At 40.7% G+C, this 19,417-nt stretch overlaps 1 protein-coding gene across 1 annotated transcript in view; it reads left to right on the forward strand.

Annotated features, from left to right (window-relative positions):
- The first annotated feature begins 18,968 nt into the window (after positions 1–18,968).
- The window catches only part of tgfbr1b (transforming growth factor, beta receptor 1 b), a 94,934-nt gene continuing 94,485 nt past the window's right edge, over positions 18,969–19,417 (forward strand). Inside the window, exon 1 of the mRNA XM_084747184.1 lies at positions 18,969–19,055. Coding sequence (XP_084603310.1) covers positions 18,992–19,055 — 64 coding nt within the window. The 5' untranslated portion in view covers positions 18,969–18,991. The remainder of the gene's footprint in view (positions 19,056–19,417) is intronic.

Raw genomic sequence — 19,417 nt, forward strand, 5'->3', positions numbered from 1 at the left:
GTCTTTTACTTGGTTTGTCTTGTTATGTCTCTTTTGTTTTGTTGTACATATTTTATGTTGCTTTTCGTCATGTTTTTCAGCTTGTTACATCTTTTACATTGTTTGTCTTCTTACGTCTTTTTTGTCTCGTTATGTCTTCTGCATCTTTTTCATCTTCTTACGTCTTTTACACAGTATGTTGTTAACTCTAACTTTTTTGTCTAGTTAGGTCTGTTTTCGTGTTGATACATCTTTTGCATCGTTTTTCATCTAGTTACATCTTTTGGACTTGTTATGTCGCTACATTTTTTTTACATTGTTTTTCATCTAGTTACTTTTTTTGGTCTTGGTTTGTGCTATTAACATCATTGAAATTTTAGTTGTTAGTAGTTGTGTGACATTTCTTACATTGTTTGTCTTGTTACATTTTTTCATCTTGCTACATCTTTTATGTGATTTTGTTTATTTTTTACATCTTTTAAGTTGTTTTTTGTCTTGTTACATTTTTTTGTTTGTTACATCTTTTATGTCTGATGTCTTGTTATGTCTTTTACATGGTTACTGTCTCATGTCATTTTCAACTTGTTATGGCTTTTCTTTCATTTCTAATCGCCATCTTTCATCATTTTCATCGTTTTGTACGTCAGATGGGATATGCACTGATGTAGATACATCAAGTAATCGTCTTTTCTATGTGTGATTGTCTCATCCATTTAGGTTGAAATCAGTCTAAACAATCAATAATTCCTCTCAAAAGCATTAAAACAAAAGTAACAAGCCTGTTTTGAAAATGTAGGGAGATATTTGTGTTCAAATGTAGGGAGTAAAAGTAAAAACTTGTCAGAAAAATAAATACTCAAGTAAAGATACCTAAAATTGCTGGCGTTGTTTGTTCGCTGCTTCTCCGTCGGGACAAAATCACATTTTCCTATCTTTCCTCAGCAGTAATAGCAAACTCGGGCCAAGCAGCCCTGTTAAGCTCTTTTTCTCCGCTTGAACTCTACAAACCGCTGCCTGGATCACCGATTGCCGTGTGTTGTTGCTGTGTTTACTTACCTGTTGACACACCTGAAACATCGACTTTGTTCTGCTGCTCTGCCAGCTCTCCTCTGCTCTTCAATCGATCCTCCCGGCTTTATCTGACCAAGCTCTTCCACTGCTGCTTGCGGCCCACTTCTGGACATCTCACCACCTGTCCTGCCGTGGTTGGCCTTTCGCAGGCTTGGACTGCTCCTCGGTGGGTTACCTTGGAAAGCTGGCTAGCTCCCTGGTAGCCACCATCGCAGCCATCAAGCTGCATGAAAGTTGCCAACTGCTGGCGCTACCAGCTACCCGGCTGCCTTTTCCGCCTGCAAGCCTTCTGCTCTCACGAGCAAATTCTCAAGCTGCCCATCTTCATCATTCAGTCCTCCTCACATGCCATGCACTGGATTATCCTGTTGTCCTGGATGCTCTGGTCAGCTAGCCCGTGGCTGCTGGCCAGCTTCTCCAGGCTCTACGCTCCGTCATTCCCAACTGGTATGGCACTGAAGTACTCCGCCTCACAACTTCTCCAACTCAACTGCTACTCCACTCCTGCCATCAAAAACCTTGGACTTCTATGACGACCCAGATACATCCACAGAGGCTCTGGCTGCAAGTTTGTTTACTTTCAGTCAGGTCACTCCATCGCCGCTCTCTGGTCAACTGAGCGCTACTCATCGTCTACGTCATCACAACAATACACACATGTGCGCCCATTGTCTGCAAGCCCTGGAAAAAGCTCCTCAGTCCACTCATGCCATGCAAAGTAATATGAAGCTCACTCTGTTCAACACCCGGTCCCTCAATAATAAAAGCCACATTCTAAATGAATTAGTTCTTGATAACAAACTGGACTTCCTCTGTCTCACTGAAACCTGGCAACAACCACTGGATTATTTATCACTCAACCTTGGATACTCATACATCAATAAACCACGCACTGAGGGCCGAGGTGGTGGAATTGCTGTAATACACAGACAGGAAATCAAAACCTGTCCCATCTCCATTTCACCTGCTCCTTCATTTAAACATCTCTTACTTAAACTCTTTGGTCACACACAGTTATGGCAGTCGTCTACCGCCCCCCCAAACCTCACCCATCATTCCTCTCTGACTTTTCCGACTTTCTGGCCCAGCTCTGTTCTTCCTCCCCCTCAATCCTCTTCCTTGGCGACTTCAGTATCCACACTGACTCCTCAGACTCCACTACAACCACCGACTTCATTGAAATACTTAACTGCTTTAATTTCATTCAACATGTCAGTTTTCCCACTCATAACCGTGGTCACATTCTGGACCTTGTTTGCTCCACTGGACTGACCTTGTATCATCTCTCTGGTTCCGACCTCACCATCTCTGACCACTTAGCCATTACCATGACCATTGACATTCCCACCCCACTGCCAAAGCAAAAACACACGATCACCTTCCGTAATCTCAACTCTGTTTCCCCTACCTTCCTCTCATCCTCCCTCTCTGAAAAAATATCTGCTTCTCACTTCATTGACCTCCACAGCCCTTCAGGCTTCACAGGCTAGTACAACCTCACTCCCTCCTCCTGCCTCAACTAGCTTGCACCCCTCAAAACCAAAACTTCACCTTCTCCTTCACCCACTCTGCCCCCTGGTACACCCCCGAACTCCGCTTGATGAAAACTCGTGCCCGGCAACTCGAAAGACTCTGCAATAAAATAGGTCTCACAGTTCATATAGAAGCTTGCAAGGACCATCTGCAGCGATACAAAGATGCCCTCTCCTCTGCCCAATCCACCTACTACTCTCAACTGATTCACTCTGGCTCCGGAAACCCAAAAGCACTTTTCTCCACAATCAACAAACTCCTCAACCCTCTGGACAACAGTTCTCAGTCATTTACAGCCGACAAATGCACCTCCTTCCTCTCATTCTTCCAAACCAAAATAGACAACATCTACAGCAACTTAACCACCACTGCATCTACTCCCCCTCTATCCACCTGCCCCCCCTTGTCCTGCCAACCATTGTCTCAGTTCTCCCCAGTCTCCCCTACAGACCTCTCCAAGGTCATTACTGGAATGAAACCTGCCACCTGCACCATGGACCCCATCCCTTCATGTCTTGTCAAGGCCTGTTTTCCTGCTGTTTCCCCACTAATCACCGCAACAATAAACTCCTCCCTGTCTACCGGTGTTGTCCCACCATCTCTCAAAATTGCTGCTGTCACCCCCATTCTAAAAAAAACTGGACTCAACCCTGACATCCCCAATAACTTTAGGCCAATCTCCAACCTACCCTTCCTGTCAAAAGTACTGGAATGTGTTGTTGCCTCTCAACTGAAAGACCACCTCTCTGCCAATAACATGTATGAAACATTTCAATCCAGATTCCGATCAAACCACAGTACTGAAACTGCTCTCCTCAAAATCACCAACGACCTCCTTATCTCCTCTAACACCGGTAACCTCAACATCCTCATCCTCCTCGACCTCAGCACTGCCTTCGACACCATCAACCACTCCATCCTTCTCACTCGACTTGAAACAGTCTTCAACATCACTGGCACTGCCCTAAACTGGTTTAAGTCATCTCTCTGACAGACTTCAATTCATCTCCATCAACAACTGCAAATCCCCCACTGCTCCCCTCCCCCAAGGTGTCCCCCAAGGTTCAGTTCTCGGCCCCCTCCTCTTCATTCTGTATCTGTTCCCCCTTGGTCACATTATCCGCCGCCATGGTCTCCAGTTCCGTTGCTTCGCCGATGATATCCAGCTCCTCATCTCCACCAAGACAATCTCCACTGCCACCCACTCTACCCTGACTAACTGCATCACTAAAATAAAATCCTGGCTTCAAATCAATTTCCTCAAACTAAACTGTGACAAATCCGAAATAATCATCACTGGACCAAAATCACTTGCTCAAATCCACCTATAACTTCACTCTCAACATCGACAGCTCCTCAGTATCATCCTCCCCTCACTTCTGTAATCTTGGCATCAATTTTGATCAAACCCTCTCCTTCAACCAGCACATTAAACAAATCACCAAAACAGCTTTCTTTCACCTCAAAAACATCGCCCATCTCTGTCCATCCCTCTCCTCCACAGCTCCTCCTCTCCTCCACGCCCTCATCACCTCCCGTCTAGACTACTGCAACAGTCTCCTCTATGGCTCACGTTCAAAAACCCTCAATAAGCTCCAGTACATCCAGAACTCTGCTGCCCGACTACTCACCCATACCCGCACCCGTGACCACATCACCCCTGTCCTCCACAAACTCCACTGGCTCCCCATCCCCTAGAGAATTTATTTCAAAATCCTCCTTATCACATACAAAATCCTAAATAACCTGGCCCCACCCTACCTGTCTGAACTTCTTCACCGACATACTCCCACCCGTGCACTCCACTCTGCTGACGATAACTTCCTGTCCCCACCCATCCGGACCAGGCACAAATCCTGGGGGGACAGGGCCTTCTCCATTGCTGTTCCCACCCTCTGGAACTCACTCCCCAAAGCCATCCGTGACTCGCCCTCTCTCCCCATATTCAAAAAATCGCTCAAGACTCACCTGTTAAACACTGCTTTCAAACATCGATTGTTTCTTCTCCTCATCCCTTGCTTGTTTATTTTTCTTTTTGTTGTTTGCTATATTGTTGTATGTTCTTCCTTTCTCTTTTCTTTTTTGTCATGCGTCTTTGAGTATTTTGAAAAGCGTTTTATAAGTATAATGAATTATTATTATTATTATTATTATTATTATTATTATTATCATCATTAAAAATACTTACTTAAGTACAGTAACAAATATTTGTGCATAGTTACTTCCTACCCCTGATAAGGACAACACACATCAAACAACATTACTCTAAATGTACCAGTGTTAGCCAGCAGGCTGATTTTCCACTTCCATTCTCTGGCGAGATGTTTTGAAACCTATAAAATGATAAATTTCACAAAACAAAGGCACCATAAAAACAGCATCAGCAAATACACAGTCATTCTGAATGTGATGCCTGCTGCACTTTTCAAAAAAGATGAGACAAGAGCAACAACAGACTATGAAAGCTGTGGAATGCTCACAAAACACCTGTTTAAACAGATGAGTTGTTTAGTACTGATCGGATGTTAAAGGGGCTCAGTCATTCACAAGCATAGATGGTGCAAGATTCACTGTGTGGGAAAATAGTTTAAGAGCAATGTTTCTCAAAACAAAACTGCAGGAATTTAGAGATTTTATCATCTGCAATCCATAATATCATGAAAAGATCCAGAGAATCCAGAGAAATCTCTGCACGTAAGGAGCAAGACTGAAAACCGACACTGAATGTCTGTGACCTTTGACCCATCAGGCAGCACTGCATTAAAAATTGCATTAAAAACTGCATTAAAAACCCACATCATTGTATAAAGGATACTACATGAGCCCAGGAACACTTTGGAAAACCGTTGTCAGTAAACACAGTTTGTCTCTGCATCTACAAATACAAGTTAAGACTCTACCATTCAAAGAGAAAGACATATATCAACAACATCCAGAAACACTGCAGACTTCTCTGGACCAGAGCTCATCTGAGATGGACTGACACAAAGTGGAAAAGTGTCCTGTGGTCTGACCAGTCTACATTTCAGATTGTTTTCACTAATCATGGACTAAAGAGGAAAAGGACCATCCAGGTTGTTACCAGCACCAACTTCAAAAGACAGCATCTGTGATGGTATGGGGGTCCAGTCCAGACCTGTCTCCCATTGAAAATGTGTGGTGCATTATGAAGCACAAAATATAACAACAGAGCACCTGAAGTCGTACATCAAGTGAGAATGACTTCAGTAATTAGTGTCCTCAGTTCCCAAACACTGACTGAGTGTCTTTCCATCTTGTTCTATATTCAGCTGAATATAGGTTGAATTTTTTTTGAAAATCCTTGCAGTACAGAGGACTGATAGAGAGCTGAACGTTATGATGCCACAGTGAGGTTTGACCTCTTAGATATAATTATGTCATCACCTCATCATTTTATCCCGTTAGATTTTTATGTTGTCATAATTAAAGTACAAATTCTTGAGTCATGGCCAAAAACATGTTTTGGTACTCACAGTGACTTTCGACCATCAAATTATACTCAAAGGTTTAATAACATGTAACAGCAATTTTGTTGATCTGAAATGTTGTAGATGTAGTAACTGTTTAGTAGAATGGTATCACACACAAACACACAAGCCATGAGTTGTAAGAGTAGGTTGCATACTCAAGCCTTGCAAATCTGCTCTCCTGGCAACAAGCAGTCGACATAGAACAAGTTACTAACAGGTTATCCACATAATAACAACAATAATAAAGGTGAAGGCACAACTTTATCATGACATACACAGTTATACATGTACAATTACACAATGAGATTCAGTCTCCACATTTATCCCATCCTAGTATCAGTAGTAGTAGTGGGCATCTACTGGACAACACCAGGGACCACCTCCAGCTCTAAGCTAGCTCCTCGGCCAGGACTGACTGCAGAGTTGATCTTGTAAGTTAATGTTAAGATGAGCAATGTATTATGTAGGTCAGAAATATTCATGTCTGACTTTTCAAAAGCCAGGCCTTGAGTCTTTGTGTGAAGGTGTGAGAATGTTTTCACTTGGGAGAGTGTGGTTCAGAGCTGTCAGAGCTGTGGTTAGACTTATAAAAATCGTAAACTTATTTATATATATATATATATATTATTTATATACACACATAGGAAATAATTCTGTGGTCCATTTTCTGAATTTGTGTTTGGCAACAAGATGGTGGTGATAATATGATTAACATGGATGCTCATTTGGTAGTCCAAGACAACATGATAAAGTGTCCTCTACAGTGTCCTCCAAGTGAAAAAAATGTGACAAAGTACCCTCTTGAGTGTCCTTCCAGGAAACAAAATGTACTAAAGTGCCACATAGTGTCCTTCCAGTGGACAAAACATGATAAAGCCCCCTCTAGAGTGTCCTGCTAGTGGATAAAACATGATAAAGTGCCCTCTAGAATGTCCTTCCAGTGAACAAAATGTGATAAAGTACCCTCTTGAGTGCTGTTCCAGGGAACAAAACAGGCTCGGGGTGGCCATAGGGAGTACCGGGGAAATCACCCAACGGCCGCTGTGCTCTCGGGCCGCGGCGGCCGCGGCGCCATAAAAACCAAGCCATTATTCTAGTAAAAATGGCGCATCGGAGAAACGGAAAAACGCTTTTTTACGTGCACGCGCGTGCATGAGGGCTGGTCTGGTGAAATCCCCGGGCTGAAAATGAGTCCCACCCCGACCCTGGAACAAAATGTACTAAAGTGCTATGTAGAGTGTCCTTCCAGTGGACAAAACCTGTTAAAGTGCCCCCTAGAGTGTCCTTCCATGGTACCAAATGTAATAAAGTGCCTTTTAAAGTGCCCCTCCAGTGGACAAAACATGATAAAGTCTCCCTTAGAGTGTCCTTCCAGACTGTCCTTCCAGTGGGCAAAACGTGATAAAGTGCCCACAAATGTCCTTCCAGTGGAGAAAAAGGCGCTAAATTGCCCTTTAGAGTGCCCTTCCAATTGATAAAATTAGATAAAATGTCGTCTGGGGTGGCTGAAGTGCCATTCCAGTATCATGATTTTTTGTGCCCCATACAACTGTTGACCATTTTTTTCACCCCTTGTCCTTCAGACAACCTGAATCTACCACTGATGTTCTGAAAGGGTTTAATATTATCATTTGGATGACGGTTGGCCCCCTACAAGTATTTTTAGTCATCTTTTTCTCTTTTGAAATATATTTCTGAATCACAGTGATTTTTTTTTTTTTTTTTGACAAAACTAAATAGAAGTGAAAGAATAAAGAAAAGCAGCTGGTTGGGTTTTTTTCTTGTTTTCCCTCTGCTGTAAGAGTTTTAAAGAGACTATTTGTACTTTTTCAATGATAACCTTGTTACAGTACAAGTAGGAAGGTCACCAAAAAGAGTCATCTTCAGTTGTCTCTGAAGCTGAGCCTTACTTTGTAGGTCCTAACAGAGCTGACACAAACATTTCTCCCTCAGAAAGATTTCTCAGCAGCTCTTCGTGATGTAGTCTGCATCTCTGGGGCCATTAGGTTGTTGGTGTAGCTAGTTGATGAAAGTGGATGAAATGTCCAAACACAGATTTATGACATGACACATTTTCTCCAGCTGCTGGAATGATGCTTGATGACAGAACATTTCACGTATCCGAAACATCAGTTGTAAATGTCAGATTTCGGTGTTGGTATACAGCAGAACTGACAGCTCCATCTTTCTCCATTTTTCCCACTGACGATTACACACACGGCCTCTCAGCAGTGGGGTGTTTTTCAGTAAAGAGCACGGTCTGCAACAGTGAGCAGAATGCACATTCATATGACTGAAAGCAACACGGTAAAGTAGGCAGGGAGACAACCTGCTTTGATGCAGAAATAACAGTATTTATCAGACATAATGAACATTAAAGGGCCTATAACTAATATTTCTTTGAAATTCCTTATCTTCAAACTAACTGACTACATTAACTTGGTGCAAATTAACTGCATGTAAGTTGTAAATTCTTTGGTAACATTTGAAGGAGTTTAGAAACCACTCATTCTTGAGAACTGAGACAAAACCGTATTTTGAGGGGGTTTTCAATTTTGTTGGAATGATGTAATTTTTTAATGGGCCAACTTCCTAATGATTATTTTTTTAATTAAATGTATGTCACATTTCGTCAACTCTGTTATCTGACAGAGTTGACAGTATGTTACTTTTTTTCATTTCACAGCTCACAGTTCAGAGTTCTGTGAGCTGTGAGCTCAGAGTTCTCTTAATGCTAATCAGAATACACATTTTTAAACCATAATTCTTTGATTAAGCTTTGATTTAGAAGAGCTACAGAGTTGAGACACACCTGATAGCAATATTATTTCATGAATTTGTTTAAACACAACTACAAAGGGACAACATTTTCATTTAAAAAAGAAATTAAAACAAAGATGATTATAATAGCCCATTTTTATACCTTTATACCTATGTTATTGGTAGTTGGCTTTGCTAAATACTCAGTTCTGATTGGTCAGTTGCAATATTCTAAGGTCTGTTATTTCTCCGTAGCAGTCCATGCTATGAGGAACAGGCCTTTGTTATGGACACAGTTCCAATCATAGACTCTGGAGAGCAATTTTACCTTTTTGAAATCAATATTTTGTGTCAATTTATTGATTTATTTTGGTAAGTAACCATGTAATAAGTGGGATAGTTTACAATCTGCAGGTCATTCAGGGTGATTCTGCTTTGCGTTGGGGTCCTGCATCACCCTGTCTGGGCTTATTCACTATAATGATCTGCTCACTGTACATTATCTTTTACGCATTGTTAGTTTTAGATTTTGAAGGCTTGTAATACTTTTTTTTAATAGTTTGAAGATGTGAATTCTTGTCTGGGACAAGGCTGTTTTCTGACACAGAACAACAACAAAGCAAACCAAAACATTGAAGAAATTACTTATATTTCACTTATATAAATCCTTAAAGATTGCATTTTCAACAAAAAACGCAATTGGAGTGATGGTATTAATAATTTAATTAATTTGAGTTTTTTTAATTGAGCAGCAACACACTCTGGACTTTGAGTTAAATGACTGCCTGTCTCACTGCCTGCCAAACTCCATTAACATTTTGCTCAATTTAACTGTTATAAACATCTACTCCTTCTACAAAACTTCTTAGAACTCATAAACAGACACTTACTCATTCAGCAAACATTCTGCATTAACTTGAACTCTGATTGATGTGAAACAGTAAAACAAAAACAGTCATTCCAGCCCAGAACAGAGATATCAGTGGGGTGCAACACGACTGTGGCGTTGTTGTCAGAGGAGCGAGTATTTCTCATATCTCTGCTGAGAGCAAATATTCCACACTGTTCAGTGTCTGGCTCAGGAGAGGAAGTTCTAGCAGTGAGGTGGATGTTCCATTTGTTTTTTAACAGCTGACGTTACAGTCCTTTGTCGGGTCGGGTCTGGGTCTAAAATAAAAGCAGAGAAGTGGTATGACTGGCAGAGCTCCATCCACACCACCAGATATCAGGGTGGAGTCCGACAGTGATCCCAGGACACGGCACAGTCCGTTCCCTTTAGTTAAACACTGTGTGTGTGTGTGTGTGTGTGTGTGTGTGTGTGTGTGTGTGTGTGCGTGTGTGTGTGTGTTAAAATTACTAAAGTTGAAAGTACTCTGTACTCTGGAGTTACTGCGGGGACAGAGGGCAGAATAGATTGATGAGGTTTTTCAGAACAATTTCAACGGTTTGACACTTGGAGTGATCCATTCATCTGACTGAAGCCTCATCATTTATTCTTTAAATGCTTTTTCACTCTTTATTTATTAACCGGGACTGGGGCTTGAACAACTGAGAAGCATTCATAGAAAATGACCTGCTGTGACCGAGATCTGTAGTCCACAAGGCTGCTCTTTATTTCTCTTGTTCAAAAAAAATTTAAAAGGTAAAATAACATGTTCTGTATTTTGATGATTTCAACTGAAGAGCTGCTCCATTCAGTTTTATAAAAAAAAAAAAAACACTCAGGAGAGGAGTGAGAGACATCAGAGAAGCAGCGGGGGAAAACAGCATGTAGAGTCAGAATATTTTCACATCTAATGCGCTGAATTCAGGGTTTATTTCAAGCAAAAGTTGAAGATTGGTGATTGTCAGAACAGTTGTTTTGTTTCTGTCAAGCTCAATGAATATGACAGTGACAATGATAAAATGACAACTGGTGACAACTTTCTTCTTTCCTGTTAATACGGAGCTCGTCTGTGTTGAAAAGAAACACATTTTTGAAGATGTTGCTGTAAATGTGACATAGATTGTACATATGGGCATTTTTCTTCCAAATGTTGCTGAAAATATGTGAAAACGCTAAGAACTATGTAGTGATGAATAGTGGATTTAGACCTTTAAACTGTTGTTTAATAATTTCCGTGTTCAGGATGTTTTTGGCGGAGCTGAGATATATGACGTGTCTGAGCCGACACAGAAGAAAAAAAAATACCATCCTGTCACCGTCCTCTGGCTCTGGTGTCTCAAATATGTCTGGACATGTCCAATAAAGGTGCTAGGTGGAGCGCCCATGTTTCAGGTGGTTTTCAGGTCGTAGTGGTGTTTGACACTGAGACAATGCAGCAAACACGCCCCCAGCGTTTCAGAGCAGAGAAAACTGATCATTTTTTCAGGATTTTGAGACCAAAGTAATATATATTAGTAGTATATATATATATATATATATATATATATATGTATATATATATATGCAAACAAGGTGGGGCATTTTTTTCCCCTATAGCAGAATATGTTTGTGTGGAGTCAAACCTTTCTCCAGTGCTGACCACTGAGCAGAGAGGTCTAGCTATACAAGACTACTGTTATTGGAGCACAGAGCAAAAAGGGGCGGGACTTAGGAAAGGTCAACCACCCATGAGGATTACATCACAGACCATTTTGTAGCTGACGGCTGCAGTTATTTCAATCACTACTGGACTGATTTCAGTATATATACCCCATACACCAGATTTCAAGAAGTGAAGTTTATATTTATATTTACATGTTCCCTGTCAAGTAAACTAAATTAAACTAAATGAATGAAATAAATAAATTTAAAAAACATGGGAAAATAGGGTCCAAGTTGAATGATGCAGAACTTATCCTTAAAAGCATGAATCAACTTCAATCAAAACATCAATCGTCTGACTCTGATTTGAAATTTCTCCATCTCTCATCATCCCTCAGTCATTTCAGCTTGTATTAATTTTTCATTAAATATGGCTGTGTCTCCAGCAGGAGAATGTACTGAATCAGATATGCTCTGCACGTGGAAGACGGATGATGGCAGCTGCAGGCCCAGTCCCGGGAGCAGCAACAGATCTGAGGAGCTTAAAATACACAAGGCAAAGAAGAAAGAAAGTTGATTGAATGAGCAGCGACATCTCATCAAAGAAGACCTCTGAGGAGTCATCCCTCTCAGTCGCACAAAGGTCAGCTGCATATTCACCGCAAGAAAAAAGAAAAGGAGTTAGCACAGACGTGTAGGCAACTAAAGAGGATGTCAGCGTGCTCACAATGACAATACTAAAAGATGGGTTCAGGAAAAATGTTTGGAAAACACTGATTTAGAACATTACAAACAACCAGGCAGCCTTATATATTGGATAAAGCAATCTAAATTTTTGGAGAAACTCACAAAACTTAAAATTCTAATTAACTGACACTTGATAAGCCCCTTTATAGGTTGCAGCCTGCATGTTCCAGTGGAAGTTGTGGCATAGAGCTGATTATATCGTCCCTCAGTAACTGAGTTAAAGTCCAACAAGTTACAATTATCATGACCAATTTCTTATGTTTGTAACAAACCAAATTTTTTTATAGTGATGTGTGCGTCCAGTACACATTTGTTCAATAGCAGATCAGGACCTCTCCAATACAGCAGCCGCACAGACACATAGCAGCGACATACAGCAGCAGCCACTGAGGTACAGTCAAGACTCCGACACAGATAACAAAAACAAGGATTTATTCAGTGCTTCTCCTACTTTCTATGGGTCTCCATGGAGGTCATACTGGTGTCTCTTGAAGTGGTTTCAGCCTACTCCTGGATCCACACCCCTCTAAATATTTATTTTAATATATTTAATTATTTAATACATCAGAAATTCTGTTAGCAAATTTTTAATGTGATTCTGTGGCCAGTCCTCTTCCTGGTCTCCATGGTGGAGAGGAGGTCGTATGACACCGGGTGCTGTTTGACATCCTCCTGGAATCACAGTCCTCACATCAATATTCTAACTCTATGTTTAACAAACTCTTCAGATTTTGCTCATCTGTACATGTGACATCCATTGCATGTCTGTCCATCCTGAGAGGGGGACCCCTCCTCTGTAGCTCTCCCTGAGGTTTCCTCCATTTTTTTATATGGTGATTTGTGATTTGGGACATATAAATGAAATTTGATTGATTGATTGATTGATTGATTGATCTCATATGATGCCTGACTTTAGTGGATGATAACATATGAGGTGTGGAATTAATTTGAAGATACTCTGGATCACGATGAGACCAAATATTTCTATGGATGTCAGTTTTTAAATCACAACAAAGGTCAAAATGTGGCCTCGCAATGACTTTAAGGAGGATTGAGGAGTCAGCAGTGGTATAAAACAGAGCAGTCAATAAAACTGTAAATCAGCACAACAACAAGATGCCCTTGAACATACAGTCATATAAGTGCACAAAAAATATTAGACTGGTGGGATCAGTATGAAAGACTCGCTGCAGACAGGACGGTACTCAGGCACGACTGGAGGTCACTCAGTAGAGTGCAGACCCCCACCAGGCAACAGATGGTGAAGCACCTACTGCAATGCCACCACCATGACCAGATGCAACCTGAGATTTGCAAAGTTCCACAAACATGACCTCCACATTCATTGTCCAGAGCTGAAATGGGATTAGAAACTGAAGCAGTGATAGTGGCCAGTTAAGAAGAGTGAGTTACCACTATATTGTGCTGTAATTTTGAAGGACTTTAATGAAAAGTATTAAGTGTATTTTTGGCAAATTGAGAGCTCCCACTGTACATGTGTGAGTCCAGAGAATAATGTGCAGGTAGAAACATGGAGTCGTCACTTGACCTTTGACCTTTTGGATATAAAATGTCATCATTTCCTATTAGATATTTGTGTGAAATTTTTTGTCATAATGAGCATTTGAACTCTTGAGTTATAGCTACAAATGTGTCTAGTGCGATTACTCTGACCTTGACCTTTGACCTTGAACCACCAAAATCTACTCAGTTAATCTCTGAGTCCAAGTGAACATTTGTGTCAAGTCACTAGAAAGGGATGACCTGAAAATATCATACCTCTGACCATAAAAATATCAATACATAAAGGTCATAATTTTTTTTACTCTGATTGATCCAGTAGTATTTGACATCAGCTGCGGACAAGGAGTACCGTAATTTCTGGACTATAGAGCGCACCTGATTATAAGCCTCATCCAGTACATTTTTAAAGGAAAAACCATTTTGTACATACATAAGCCGCACCTGTCTATAAGCCGCATGTGCCCACATTGAAACATGAGATATTTACAAAGAAAGACGGTACACAGAAAGAGTTTTCAAAGTTTTAATAATATACCTTAGCTTTTCTTTCCAAACAGTGCCTGTGACGCGGCAGTAACACAGCAGCAATACGGTAGTAACACAGCACTAAAAGGGCTGGTTAAAAAAACATACCGGTAAAAGTCACTGAGACGCGGCAGTAACATAGCAGCAACACGGTAGCACAGCGAAGTTACATTAAACTTGCGTCTTCCTCGACACATATATTCCACCTGTCTCACTCTTACCTTTTCTGCTCGAGCGCCCCTGGCGGCCGTTAGAAAAAATGCATAAATTAGCCGCATCATTACATAAGCCGCAGGGTTGAAAGCGTGTGACAAAAGTCGCGGCTTATAGTCCGGAAATTACGGTAGTTCCAATCCAGTGCACTCACGCACACACAGAAACGATTACATGATCCCCTCCCTGCTTACACCTGGCGAGGGTAATCTATATCTCACATTTTTATTTTATAATCTGTAGAGTATGGCTGTAACAGGGTAGACCTGTATCAGCACCTTCACACTATCTCACCTTCATTCTTTTGGCACTGGCTGGGAGCCACGTGCAGCAAACACTGCTGCTTAAAGTGAATGATAGTTATTATTTGTGCATGATGTAAATTTAACTATGTGAATATTGGTCTCTCATTCTCTTGTGTGTTTCTATCTGTAGGCCAAGGTCCACGCTACATGCTGCAGCCCTAAGGCCAGTTTGGGCATCCTGAAGGCTGAAGTGTGATGCCTAGTCAGCTCAGAAGTCTACCATCAAGTAACATTTAAGTGTGACGACAAAGTGACAACAGTAGAGGCAACCTAGGTGCAGCAAAGCTGACCAGGCCCACTCTCCCCCTCTTCTTGACAAGTAGAAACTGACCATTCTCTGTTGATTTTAATATATATTCATAAATAATAAATCGTGTTTTTAACCCTTTTAATGTTGTGTTGCCTTTTGCCTCTACTAGACTGGTTGTCAAATTGTCAACCTGCAGACCCACTGCATATACTGCAGTGGGGGTGTTGTACGGTCCTCAAAACATAAGCATATCTGTTTCCCTGGTTATTATCCCTGTTTTGTACCCTTATCAGAGCAATGTGTCCTCCAGGATACAGACATTCACTGTCTGATCATGAACGCTGTGAAAAAGTAATTAATTAGTTTTCAACAAGAACATAAAGTCCTTAAAGCAAAATCCCTTCTAAAACATGAAAAAAATAAGAACACCTACGTCAGGGCCAATGTATTTGTCTACATATGAGGCCATTTTGAATTTTAATGCATGGGCTAAGGTCTGGTGGAGATTATAATCAAAATCCACCTCCAGTCATATTTTAAACAATATCAAATGTTCTGCATGAAGTAATAAAATTTTTAACTTTTTTTTTGCAAAATAAATTAAAATATCTTATAAAATGGCTTACAAATAGCACTAAACCTTGCCTTCATTTAGTATTCAAGGGTTAATGAATATGGAAATAGTTCCCGCCCTCTTCACACCCTCACCCCCACCCTTAAGTAGCTGCACGTGGCTTCTCCTCTGTTTTGCGAGCTAATCACAGTAACTAGCTACATCCAGCTTCTCCCATGGGCTGAGCATCACCGCTAATATTATGTATAGCACCACTTCCTTGATTAACGGGATTGGTTCCTGAGGTTTAAGACATCATATACCCAGCCTGACTGGGTCTGTTTTTTTGAGATGGCCCTTGCTCATTGCAGTTTCAAAGCAACAAATGCTCAGACATGGTGTTTATTGCTTATTTTGAAGCTGATATGTCTTGTAACACATGAAAAACACCATGTGAACACATTAACAAGGTTAAAAACCAAACCACCAAAAACATAATAAACAAGAAAAAATAGGAACACCTACATCATGGCTAGTGTATTGAAAAATATTGCAGATGTCTTTTTAATATATTCTCTGTAGGATTGTGGAAATAATAAATGAATGTGTATGAATGCATTCTGGGCAATATTCATCACTGACTGCCTCACTATTGTTGACTCACACACATGGCCAGTTGAAGGTTGGGTCTCTGTGAGTTGAGTCGAGGTTGCAGACTAATGGAACAGCACTTCAGATGGCAGCAGAGATTCTCCTAAGTGAGAATGCCAACGGGAAGTGAATGAGGAAAATGACTAATGAAAGAGGGCTCCAGTCATCTGCACTCCCTCCTGTCCTTCCCAGTGATGGAGAGACCTTTGACCTTCACTCCAGACAGAACCACAGAGAGGGGGAGAAAGTATTTACTGAAACCACTTTCACCACCCTAATGGGTGATTTTGTTCTGAAAACCTCCGTCCTTCACTTCTTTTCTTAGCACTATTTTTTTTTTTTTTTTTTTGGCACATCATTCTGTGTTTACAGCAATATCGTCACTGACCTTTACACAACTTACTGTTGGTCTCTTGTAATTTTGTGATTAAAAATCTGAGCTTTTTTTTTCTTACCGCTGCACACAGTGCAAGTCACTGTGGATGAATGCGTCAGCTAAATGCCAAAATTGTAAATGCAAATGAGACAGGTACAGGCACTAAAACATGAACAGCATCTGATTACTGCTAAGAGCAGGTGGTTCATTGTATGTGTGCGAGAGTGTTTTAGGGGGATGGGGTGTCAGAGGTCCCTCTGCATTTAGCCACAGCTGTTGAAGTGAATATAACATTTAGGATTTTCAATAAAATCGCATACATTTTTTTTAAACTTTTTGCATCACCTGATTCATCTATCTATGTTACTCTGTCCGCTTAACCTGCAGTATGATCTTAATCTCTATCTTTTAGCCACAACTGCAATAAATATGCATGAGAGTTGACCAGTGTGTGTGTGTGCTTGTGTGTGTGTGTGTGTGTGTGCTTGTGTGAGTGAACATGTGTGTGCGTGCGTGCATGCAGGGCCGTGCAGGGCTCAGTTGGACATCAAATAATAGGCCATCATCAATCTCTGTCACACTCTCCAGGGACTAGGGAAAGTGTGTGCGTGTGTGTGTGTGTGTGTGTGTGTGTGTGTGTGTGTGTGTGTGTGTGTGTGTGTGTGTGTGAGTGAGTGTGAGTGTGTGCACTGGAAGGAGGGGGAAGAAGGGCTAGTTCAAGAGTGTGTGTGTGGGTGTGTCTAGTCAAGAGATGGAGTAAATGTGAACGAGACAAAGGAAGGGTTACGGGGATATGTTTGTGTGTGTGTGTGTGTGTGTGTGTGTGTGTGTGTGTGTGTGTGTGTGTGTGTGTGTGTGTGTGTGTGTGTGTGACTGTGAGAGAGAGAGAGAGAGAGAGACTGACATATGGACGATGCACACGGGTGTAGCCACAGCATGTCATTGAGGATATCTTATCTGGGCAGAGCTGCAGCAGTGAGAATGTTATCTGTGTTTGCTGATGTTATTATTATGATATGTTCCCTCTGTCAGAGCCATGGTGACACGTTCTTTCTGTCTGACTAAATCACGAGTGGCACATTCCTCTGCCACAAAAGACTTCTTCCATCACAAAGACGTACTTTTCTGTGGAGGATTCTATTTAAATCCAAGCTGTATGAGAGATGCATAGAGAAATATTCCATTGCCTTAGACTATATAGAGGTTTTCCTACATGTTCAGGCTGGAAAGCAGTAAATCCCTGACTGAGGAAGTTAAAAGTATAGAAGTACTATGCAATGATTAGTTGTTTCAGGAGTTAGGAGTTATTACTTTTGTTTCTAAGGTAGTTATTAAAAGATTATACTAGTATGGAAGCCCATTTCTGCCAGTGAAAGAAAATGATATCCCCATGGTAAAAAAAAAAAAAGGCTTAATTATAAATAGAAAGTCATACATATGAGATGATTGTGAGATTAAAAGTCATAATTATGACATAAAAAGTCATAGTTATGAGATAAAAAGTCAGAATTGTGAGATAGAAAGGCAAAATTATGAAATTGAAAGTCAAAACAATGAAAGAAAAGGTCATATTATGAGGAAAAAGTCAAAGGTATGAGATAAAAAAATCATAATTATGAGATTTAAAGTCACAATTATGAGATACAACACCATAAGTATGAGATAAAAGGTCATATGAGAAAAAAAGTTGAAAATATTAAATAAAAAGTCATAATTATCAGATAAACAATCATAATTATTAGCAAAAAGTCAAGAATGTGACATAAAAAGGTGAAATTATGAGATAAAAAGTCACAATTATGACATAAAAGGTCAATTATCAGTCAGAAGTATGTGATAAAAACTCAGAATTATGAAACAAAAAAAGGCAAAATTATGAGTTAAAGGTCATGAGTTAAAGGAATAATTATGGGATAAAAGGGCTTAATTATGAGGAAAAATTCGGCAGTATAAGATAAAAAGTTAGAATTATGAGATAAAAAGTCACTAATTTAAAAGTTGGAGGAAGTTTTTCAAAAAGTTTTTCATTTTATTTCATAATTATTACTTAAACTTAAATTTTCAACGTTAAATCTTCTTATTTCCACGTTTTATTTCATATTTTCTACTTTTATAAAAATCTCATAATTATTATCATGACTTACCATGGGGATATATTTTTAACTTTACTAGTAGAAATGGGCTTTCCTATACTTGAACTAGTTGTTCATAAAAACTTGTTTTTATTCTGGAGGTGATATGAGTGTAACCTCATAAATTAAATAAATTTGTCATTATAGTGAATAGCAACAGTGTTTTGTTTACAGCAGTGGGAGAGTTGCTCTAGTGAGGCGGGGTGTGGCAGGCCTCTCCGCCAATCAGCATCGCCCTTTCCCCGTGCAAACGCTGAAGAGGCGGGACTTATGGCTCTAGTAGCCAATCATCTTCTCCCTTCCTCAGCGCTGGGAGAAGTTAGCAGTCGGCAGCCAGTCTGGTCCGTAGCCACGATGGATGCAATACCATGCCTTCTGCTCGTCCTCCTGTTCTGGACAAGGATACAAGAAAATACCGGTAAGTGGCTTTAAACGGACGACACGGAGTTGTGTTTTGTGTTTCTCGCGTGTTTCTCGAAAGTTGCAGCCTCGTGTCGGGTTAGTTTGGCAAGAAAAGCTCTTTGTTGAAGAAGCCTGAAGAAGCGGAGTGTGTGTAACTAAGATGGCGCAGGGTCGGTGGCCAGCCTTCTGCTGCCTGTCTCAGGAATGTTTATTGTCTGGGGGGAAAAAAGGAGCAGGGAGCTAAAAGTCACATTGGGTTCTAAAGGGCCGACGGCTGTAGCTCAGGATCAAAGGTGGCCTCTCTTCGGCGAGGTTTTGCTCCAGCTTTTGGTGGTTCTGCTCCGCCAACAAAGAGCACCGAGGAGTCTGTCCGGAGGA

The sequence above is a fragment of the Lutjanus erythropterus genome, chromosome 21 (genome assembly GCF_056507025.1).
Source record: "Lutjanus erythropterus isolate fLutEry1 chromosome 21, fLutEry1.hap2, whole genome shotgun sequence".
Lineage (NCBI taxonomy): Eukaryota > Metazoa > Chordata > Actinopteri > Lutjaniformes > Lutjanidae > Lutjanus > Lutjanus erythropterus.